This window comes from Clupea harengus, chromosome 7, assembly GCF_900700415.2.
Source record: "Clupea harengus chromosome 7, Ch_v2.0.2, whole genome shotgun sequence".
Taxonomy (NCBI): domain Eukaryota; kingdom Metazoa; phylum Chordata; class Actinopteri; order Clupeiformes; family Clupeidae; genus Clupea; species Clupea harengus.
The window spans coordinates 27,676,884-27,686,883 of NC_045158.1; the positions used below are offsets into that span (position 1 = coordinate 27,676,884).

Below are 10,000 nucleotides of genomic sequence, written 5' to 3' on the forward strand. Positions count from 1 at the left end.
TGCTCTACTCATGGTTTACTCACACGCTATTGGCTCACACACATCATCTTGTGCTGACACAGCACTTTATAGTCATGAAAGCTCTACTCATGGTTTACTCACACGCTATTGGCTCTCCACACATCATCTTGTGCTGACACAGCACTTTATATTCATAAATGATCTACTCGTGTTTTACTCACACGCTATTGGCTCACACAGTGCCCAGACTCAAGTCAGACACTCAAAGGGTTGGGTAGCTGTTGGGTTATTTGTCCAATGAGGATGAAGACGTAAAACAGTCTGTTATGTCTGTAAGTGGATGACATCTGTCATGTCTGTTGGATAACATGAATGTTGTGTTTGTGTTGCCAGTGGACGACGTGGTGGACGAGAGTGATGATAATGTGTTGATAATGTGAATGATAATGTGATGATAATGGGTTTATAATAGTGCTGTCAAACGATTCAAATATAAAAAAATAAAAAAATTGCGTTAATCTCGCGATAAAAAAATGAACGCCGTTAAAATGGGTTTGCGTTAGCGCCGTTAATAACGCGTTAAACTGACAGCACTAGTTTATAATGTTGTGTTTGTGTTGTCAGTGGACGACGTGGTGGACGAGAGTGATGATAATGTGTTGATAATGTTGTGTTTGTGTTTATGTTTGTGTTGTCAGTGGACGACGTGGTGGACGAGAGTGATGATAACGAGGACATGGAGCTGGAGACTGAGAACGACACGGAGAACGAAGAGGACGACAAGGACAAGGCTGAAGTACAGTACACACGCTGTGGCTCTCCTGTCCTGGAACTCCCTCTCATCTGTCCCCTCACTACACTCACAGATGGGACCCCCTTAATAGGCTCTCTAATGAGGGAAGGGTATAGTGTCACTGCCCCCTTAATAGGCTCTCTAATGAGGGAAGGGTATAGTGTCACTGCCCCCTTAATAGTCTGTCTAATGAGGGAAGGGTATAGTTTCTTAATAGCCTCTCTAATGAGGGAAGGGTATAGTCTCATAGCCTCTCTAATGGGGGAAGGGTATAGTCTTACTGCCCCCTTAATAGGCTCTCTAATGAGGGAAGGGTATAGTGTCACTGCCCCCTTAATAGTCTGTCTAATGAGGGAAGGGTATAGTCTCTTAATAGCCTCTCTAATGAGGGAAGGGTATAGTCTTACTGCCCCCTTAATAGGCTCTCTAATGAGGGAAGGGTATAGTCTTACTGCCCCCTTAATAGGCTCTCTAATGAGGGAAGGGTATAGTCTTACTGCCCCCTTAATAGGCTCTCTAATGAGGGAAGGGTATAGTGTCACTGCCCCCTTAATAGCCTCTCTAATGAGGGAAGGGTATAGTCTTACTGCCCCCTTAATAGGCTCTCTAATGAGGGAAGAGGATAGTCTCATAGCCACTCTAATGAGGGAAGGGTATAGTCTCATAGGCTCTCTAATGAGGGAAGAGGATAGTCTTCATAGCTCCCTTAATAGGCTCTCTAATGCGGGAAGGGTATAGTGTCACTGCCCCTTTAATAGCCTCTCTAATGAGGGAAGGGTATAGTCTTACTGCCCCCTTAATAGCCTCTCTAATGAGGGAAGGGTATAGTCTTACTGCCCCCTTAATAGCCTCTCTAATGAGGGAAGGGTATAGTGTCACTGCCCCCCTAATAGGCTCTCTAATGAGGGAAGGGTATAGTCTCATAGCCCCCTTAATAGGCTCTCTAATGAGGGAAGGGTATAGTCTTACTGCCCCCTTAATAGGCTCTCTAATGAGGGAAGGGTATAGTCTCATAGGCTCTCTAATGAGGGAAGAGGATAGTCTTCATAGCTCCCTTAATAGGCTCTCTAATGAGGGAAGGGTATAGTCTTCATAGCTCCCTTAATAGGCTCTCTAATGAGGGAAGGGTATAGTATTACTGCCCCCTTAATAGCCTCTCTAATGAGGGAAGGGTATAGTCTTACTGCCCCCTTAATAGCCTCTCTAATGAGGGAAGGGTATAGTCTCATAGCCTCTCTAATGAGGGAAGGGTATAGTCTCACTGTGTCCTTAATAGCCTCTCTAATGAGGGAAGGGTATAGTCTCACTGTGTCCTTAATAGCCTCTCTAATGAGGGAAGGGTATAGTCTCACTGTGTCCTTAATAGCCTCTCTAATGAGGGAAGGGTATAGTCTCACTGTGTCCTTAATAGCCTCTCTAATGAGGGAAGGGTATAGTCTCACTGTGTCCTTAATAGCCTCTCTAATGAGGGAAGGGTATAGTCTCACTGCATAAGCAGCCTATGGAGCATCTTGTGCAAATCATATCAAACACAATTCCTTGTAACTCCTACATTATGTGCCAATAGTATTTGATCTCTCGTATTATGATGTGTCTATCACACCCATACTCCCTCATATAGGCTCCATCTCATGCAGATGTGTGTGTGTGTGTGTGTGTGTGTGTCTGTCTGTCTGTCTGTGTGTGTGTGTGTGTGTGTGTGTGTGTGTGTGTGTGTGTGTGTGTGTGTGTGTGTGTGTGTGTGTGTGTGTGTGTGTGTGTGTGTGTGTGTGTGTGTGTGTGTGTGTGTGTGTGTGTGTGTGTGTGTGTGTGTGTGTCCTTTCAGAACGACGACTTTGAGACGGACATTGCTAAGCTGCGGCCCAGGCAGGGACAGACACGGCCCTTCGATGAGCTGAGGGTGTACGAGCGCTTCTTTCTGGAACTTTCTGAGGACTTTCAGGTAGGGCTCCCTGAGCAAGCCAATAGCAGCCTCACCATTCTCTCTGTCACAGAGTGATGACCTCATTTCTCTCTCTGTCTCAGAGTGATGACCTCATTTCTCTCTCTGTCCCAGGAATTTGACTTGACCGACTCCAAGGCGGGTGTGGGGGTGACACCGGCCCCGCCCCTTCCCAAGCCCCCCAAGCCAATCCTGGTCCCCTCTGGCCAAGCCCCTCCCAAACCCCCCCAGGAGGCCGCCCCCAAGCCCCCGCGGGGGGAGACAGGCGAGCCCCTGGAGCTGGAGAGCATCGGCCTGAAGTGCGCCCCAGAGAAGCTGCTCCAGGGGGAGAGCCTCCGCCCCGTGCCCCCAGCGCAGCCCCTACAGGGGGGGGGGACGGCCACGCCGCGGGGCCTGGAGCCTCTGGAGCCTCTGGAGCCCCTGGAGCTGGAGCTGAGCAGCAGCCTGAGCCGGCTGGGTCTGGAGGGGGGCGGCGGCGTGGAGGACGGCGGGGGGGAGCAGGGCGTGCTGGAGGTGCCCGACACGGCGGCGCTGCTGCCCCTGCACGACCCCGAGCTCTACATCCAGGTGGCCAAGAGCACGCGCTCCGTGCCCAGCTACACGGAGGTGGCCTACCCCGACTACTGCGGCCACCTGGCCCCTGGCTCCCCCGAGCCCATCCTGGAGAGAGTGTACGGTGTGCAGAGGTGAGACCTGAGGCCACACACACAGACACACACACACACACTCACGTCCACACAAACAAACACACACATACACACACACACACACACACACTCTCTCTCTCTCTCTCAGCCATACATGAATGTATAGTAACAGACACAGACACATGCACTACACACACTTACATGTGCACATTTACACACTCACACACAGACATCCATGATGAAGTCCGTTGGACTGTTTTTGTTTGTTGTTTGCAGGACTAAGATCTTTTGTTTGTTTGTTGTTGTTGTTGACAGGACTAAGATCTTTCAGGACATTGAGCGTCTCATCCACCCCGGTGACATCCTGGATAAAGTAGTCTATGATCTCGACCTGCAGAGGTGAGGGATTCACCAATAGTGTACGTGTGTGTGTGTGTGTGTGTGTGTGTGTGTGTGTGTGTGTGTGTGTGTGTGTGTGTGTGTGTGTGTGTGTGTGTGTGTGAGAGCGTGCATGACAGTGAGTGTTTGTGTGTGTGTGTGTGTGGACGTGTACGTGCATGACAGTGAGTGTGTGTGTGTGTGTGTGTGTGAAACAGAGAGAGCATAAGAGACAGAGTATGTTTGGTCTTTGTCTAATCAGTGTGTTATGTCTGTTACCATGTTTCTATGTTTCTATTCTTCTCTCCTGTCTGTCTGTCTCTTTATCTGTCTCACCTCCTCCTGCTTCTCTCCCGTGTGTGTCTCTATCTGTCTCACCTCCTCCTGCTTCGTCATGTCTGTCTGTCTGTCTGTCTGTCTCTTTATCTGTCTCCCCTCCTCTCTCCTCTCTTCTCTCTCCTGACTGCTCCCTCCATCACAGAACTTCTGTCTCCTTCCAAAGATCTGTCATCTTAAATTGACCCACAAATCTCCCTTTGAGAGGCATTCACTAGTTTCTTTTCTCTGTGTATGTGTGTACTAAAGTTTGTCAGGGTTTCTAACCAAATGGAATTATCTTTCAACGCTGGCACATTAATTACCTGGTTTAATCAGTCGGTTTTTTATCTTTCTTCTACTCTTCCCCCCCTCTTCTCCATCCTCCCCGTGTGTGTTTCCTCTTCGTCTCTCTCGTCTCCTGTCTCCGCGCCCCCCCTCCCCCTGCAGCTGTCCGGTCATCGACGACGGAGAGTCACTCAAGTTCAACTCGCAGTTTGAGTCTGGAAACCTGAGAAAGGCTGTCCAAGTCAGGAAGTAAGGCCCCCTAGAGGTCAGGGGGAGAATAGCAGTTAGACCCCCTCCTACCCAACACCCTCCTCACACACATATTTAACACATAGTAACAGTAAGACCATCTCCAACCCAACACCCTCCTCACACACATATTTAACACATAGTAACAGTAAGACCATCTCCAACTTGATTTTCATAAGTGTGTCAAAACTGTGTGCTGGGTATGTGATGTGCATCTAATTCTGAATTCACACATCAACAGGTGTTTATTATCTGTGTGTGTGTGTGTGTGTGTGTGGTGTGTGATATATTTCAGGTACGAGTATGATTTAATCTTAAACTCAGACATCAACAGGTGTTTATTATCTGTGTGTGTGTGTGTGTGTGTGTGTGTGTGTGTGTGTGTGTGTGTGATATATTTCAGGTATGAGTATGATTTAATCTTGAACTCAGACATCAACAGGTGTTTATTATCTCTGTGTGTGTGTGTGTGTGTGTGTGTGTGATATTTCAGGTATGAGTATGATTTAATCTTAAACTCAGACATCAACAGGTGTTTATTATCTGTGTGTGTGTGTGTGTGTGTGTGTGTGTGTGTGTGTGTGATATTTCAGGTACGAGTATGATTTAATCTTGAACTCAGACATCAACAGTAATCACTACCACCAGTGGTTCTACTTTGAAGTGAGCAGCATGCGGGTGGGGACGCCGTATCGCTTCAACATCATCAACTGTGAGAAGGCCAACAGTCAGTTCAACTATGGTGGGTTTAATGGCTCCCACCTCAAACTCAACACTTCAACACTACACACTCTTCTCCAATGGCCCTGTCTATAACTCAACACCACACACTCTTCTATAGTGGCCCTGTCTAAAACTCAACACTTCAACACCACACACTCTTCTCCAATGGCTCCCACCTAAAACTCAACACTTCAACACTACACACTCTTCTGCAATGGCCCTGTCTAAAACTCAACACCACACACTCTTCTGCAATGGCCCTGTCTAAAACTCAACACTATACCCTCTTCTCCAATGGCCCTGTCTAAAACTCAACACTTTAACACTATACCCTCTTCTGCAATGGCCCTGTCTAAAACTCAACACTTTAACACTATACCCTCTTCTGCAATGGCCCTGTCTATAACTCAACACTATACACTCTTCTAGAGTGGCCCTGTCTAAAACTCAACACTTTAACACTATACCCTCTTCTAGAGTGGCCCTGTCTATAACTCAACACTTCAACACTACACCCTCCTCTGCAATGGCCCTGTCTAACTCTGAGCTGGTTGATGTGTGTGTGTGTGGACCCTCCTTCTCCAATGGCCCTGTCTAAAACTCAACACCACACACTCTACCCTCCTTCTGCAATGGCCCTGTCTAAAACTCAAGTCTGCTGTGTCCCTCAGGTATGCAGGTGCTCATGTACTCTGTCCAGGAGGCCATCAGTGGACGGCCGCAGTGGGGGCGAACTGGTCAAGACATCTGCTACTATAAGTAAGCATCACTTTCTATTTGTCTCTCTCTCTCTCTCTCTCTCTCCCTCCCTCTCTCCCTCGCTCCGTCTGATCCCCCCCCCTCTCCTCTACTGATTGAGAGGCTGTAGTGTAGACACGTCGGTTATCGGCCAGTTTGTTAAAAAATCGGCCAGTCTGTTAAAAAAATCGATATGCTAAGTTTATTAATAGATTACCATGACAACGCGAACGTAGCCGATAACACACTCATGTTCGCTATTATACCCTGTTACGATAGTGTATTTGCTGGTGGAAGGTCTCTTATCAGGTATTAAAGTATTGATTGAGAGGCTGTTGTGTATTTGCTGGTGGAAGGTCTCTTATCAGGTATTAAAGTATTGATTGAGAGGCTGTAGTGTATTTGCTGGTGGAAGGTCTCTTATCAGGTATTAAAGTATTGATTGATGACTGTGGCTCCGACAACACAGACTGGTGTATTGATTAGTCCTGTAGGACTGATGGTAGGTAGAGCATATTAGTAGGTGACGGGAAGCCTTGCGTTGATGAATGTGATTGATAAATGTGATTTGATTGTGTCGCTTAGGAACCATTTCTCCAGGAGTTCCATCGCAGCGGGCGGCCAAAAGGGCAAGTCCTACTACACTATGACCTTCACTGTGACCTTCCAATACAAGGAGGATGTCTGTTACTTCGCCTACCACTACCCCTACACCTTCTCCACCCTCAAGGTACTACAGCCATAGACTGCACCTGCCTTCCAGATGCTACACGCATACCTCCTCTCATTCTCTCAAACCACACACACACACACACACACACACACACACACACACCACACACTCACACCATACTTTAAACACCACACACACACACCACACACTTACGCTATACTCCAAACACCACACACTTACACTATACTCCAAACACCACACACGTACACTATACTCCAAACACCACACACCACACACTTACACTATACTCCAAACACCACACACACACACACACACACACACACACCACACACTCACACTATACTCCAAACACCACACACACACACCCACACACCACACACTTACACTATACTCCAAACACCACACACACACACACACACACTTACACTATACTCCAAACACCACACACTCACACTATACTCCAAACACCACACACTCACACTATACTCCAAACACACACACACCACACACTTACACTATACTCTAAACACCACACACTTACACTATACTCCAAACACCACACACTCACACTATACTCCAAACACACACACACCACACACTTACACTATACTCTAAACACCACACACTTACACTATACTCCAAACACCACACACTTACACTACTCCAGTACACCTCTTTCTCCACCCTGTGCAAATACTACACCCTTACACCCTACTCTATTCCGTGTGTGTACCCATCCTTAGTTTCTTTCCCCAGCAGCACTAGAACCATAGCTCTCTCAAACACACACACACACACACACACACACACACACCATAGCTCTACTCTTAAAAGTACAGTCTTGCAGTCATATACTACAGTTTCTGTACAGTTATTGAGGTAAACAGACACAGGTCTATCTCTGTAGGGATCAGTTATTGAGGTAAACAGACACAGGTCTATCTCTGTGGGGATCAGTTATTGGGGTAAACAGACACAGGTCTATCTCTGTAGGGATCAGTTATTGAGGTAAACAAACACAGGTCTATCTCTGTAGGGATCAGTTATTGAGGTAAACAAACACAGGTCTATCTCTGTAGGGATCAGTTATTGAGGTAAACAGACACAGGTCTATCTCTGTAGGGATCAGTTATTGAGGTAAACAAACACAGGTCTATCTCAGTAGGGATCAGTTATTGAGGTAAACAGACACAGGTCTATCTCTGTAGGGATCAGTTATTGAGGTAAACAAACACAGGTCTATCTCAGTAGGGATCAGTTATTGAGGTAAACAAACACAGGTCTATCTCAGTAGGGATCAGTTATTGAGGTAAACAGACACAGGTCTATCTCTGTAGGGATCAGTTATTGAGGTAAACAAACAACAGGTCTATCTCTGTAGGGATCAGTTATTGAGGTAAACAGACACAGGTCTATCTCTGTAGGGATCAGTTATTGAGGTAAACAAACACAGGTCTATCTCAGTAGGGATCAGTTATTGAGGTAAACAAACACAGGTCTATCTCTGTAGGGATCAGTTATTGAGGTAAACAGACACAGGTCTATCTCTGTAGGGATCAGTTATTGAGGTAAACAAACACAGGTCTATCAGTAGGGATCAGTTATTGAGGTAAACAAACAACAGGTCTATCTCTGTAGGAATCAGTTATTGAGGTAAACAAACAACAGGTCTATCTCTGTAGGGATCCTTTCCATGTTGCCAGACACTTAATAATAATAACATTATGAGCCCGTCAGTGGCATAAGACAGTGGTTTATTTGACGCAAATGCTTGCCCCATGGCCATAGCCGTTGTGTAGCCGTTTTTTTGCGGTTGCCGGTTAGTGTTCTAACTCAATACCGGACCAATTTCGATCGTTAATTGCCCTTAGTCAAAGTTTGGACCCAGGTTGTCAAATCTAAAAGTTCCCTTTAAGTTGTAGTGCTTCAGCATCTATTTCAGCCCTTAAGCACAACACCCAAGTTTGCCTCTGAAGTGTAACCTTCTTTCCCTGTGTGTGTGTGTGTGTGTGGTGTGTGTGTGTCTGTGTCTGTGTCTGTGTGCCCGTGTCTGTGCCCGTGTCTGTGTCTGTGTCTGTGTCTGTGTCTGTGTCTGTGTGTGTGTCTGTGTCTGTGTCTGTGTCTGTTTGTGTGGTGTGTGTGTCTGTGTCTGTCTCTCTGTGTGTGTGTGTGTGTGTGTGTGTGTCTGTGTGTGTGTGTGTGTGAACAGATGCATCTTCAGAAGCTGCAGGAGAAGTGTGCGGACGGTGTGTACCTGCGTGAGGATGTGCTGTGTGAGACGCTGGGGGGCAACCCCTGTCCTCTCCTCACCATCACCGCCATGCCCGACAGCGCCAACACAACACACATCAACCAGCTCAGTAAGACACACACACACACACACACACACACACACACACACACACACACACACACACACACAACCCCTGTCCTCTGCTCACCATCACCGCCATGCCTGACAGCGCCAACACAACACACATCAACCAGCTCAGTAAGACACACACACACACACACACACACACACACACACACACACACACACACACACAACCCCTGTCCTCTGCTCACCATCACCGCCATGCCCGACAGCGCCAACACAACACACATCAACCAGCTCAGTAAGACACACACACACACCACACACACACACACACACACACACACACACACACACACACACACACCACACACACAAACACAACCCCTGTCCTCTGCTCACCATCACCGCCATGCCTGACAGCGCCAACACAACACACATCAACCAGCTCAGTAAGACACACACACACACACACACACACACACACACACACACACCCCCTGTCCTCTGCTCACCATCACCGCCATGCCTGACAGCGCCAACACAACACACATCAACCAGCTCAGTAAGACACACACACACACACACACACACACACACACACACACACACACACACACACACACACACACACACACACACACACACAACCCCTGTCCTCTACTCACCATCACCGCCATGCCCGACAGCGCCAACACAACACACATCAACCAGCTCAGTAAGACACACACACACACTCAGTAAGACACACACACACACACAACCCCTGTCCTCTACTCACCATCACCGCCATGCCCGACAGCGCCAACACAACACACATCAACCAGCTCAGTAAGACACACACACACACACACACACACACACACACACACACGCTCAGTAAGACACACACACACACACAACCCCTGTCCTCTACTCACCATCACCGCCATGCCCGACAGCGCCAACACAACAC

The 10,000-nt window shown here is 47.5% G+C and overlaps 1 protein-coding gene across 6 annotated transcripts in view; it reads left to right on the top strand.

Moving 5' to 3' along the window:
* agtpbp1 (ATP/GTP binding carboxypeptidase 1) overlaps positions 1 to 10,000 on the top strand; it is a 51,797-nt gene that overhangs the window by 20,608 nt on the left and 21,189 nt on the right. For all 6 annotated transcript variants that reach the window (XM_031571010.2, XM_031571009.2, XM_031571013.2 and 3 more), the window contains 9 exons: positions 660 to 757; positions 2,580 to 2,696; positions 2,811 to 3,382; positions 3,659 to 3,742; positions 4,487 to 4,573; positions 5,167 to 5,315; positions 5,968 to 6,055; positions 6,620 to 6,764; positions 8,938 to 9,088. In XM_031571010.2, coding sequence (XP_031426870.1) covers positions 660 to 757; positions 2,580 to 2,696; positions 2,811 to 3,382; positions 3,659 to 3,742; positions 4,487 to 4,573; positions 5,167 to 5,315; positions 5,968 to 6,055; positions 6,620 to 6,764; positions 8,938 to 9,088 — 1,491 coding nt within the window. The remainder of the gene's footprint in view (positions 1 to 659; positions 758 to 2,579; positions 2,697 to 2,810; positions 3,383 to 3,658; positions 3,743 to 4,486; positions 4,574 to 5,166; positions 5,316 to 5,967; positions 6,056 to 6,619; positions 6,765 to 8,937; positions 9,089 to 10,000) is intronic.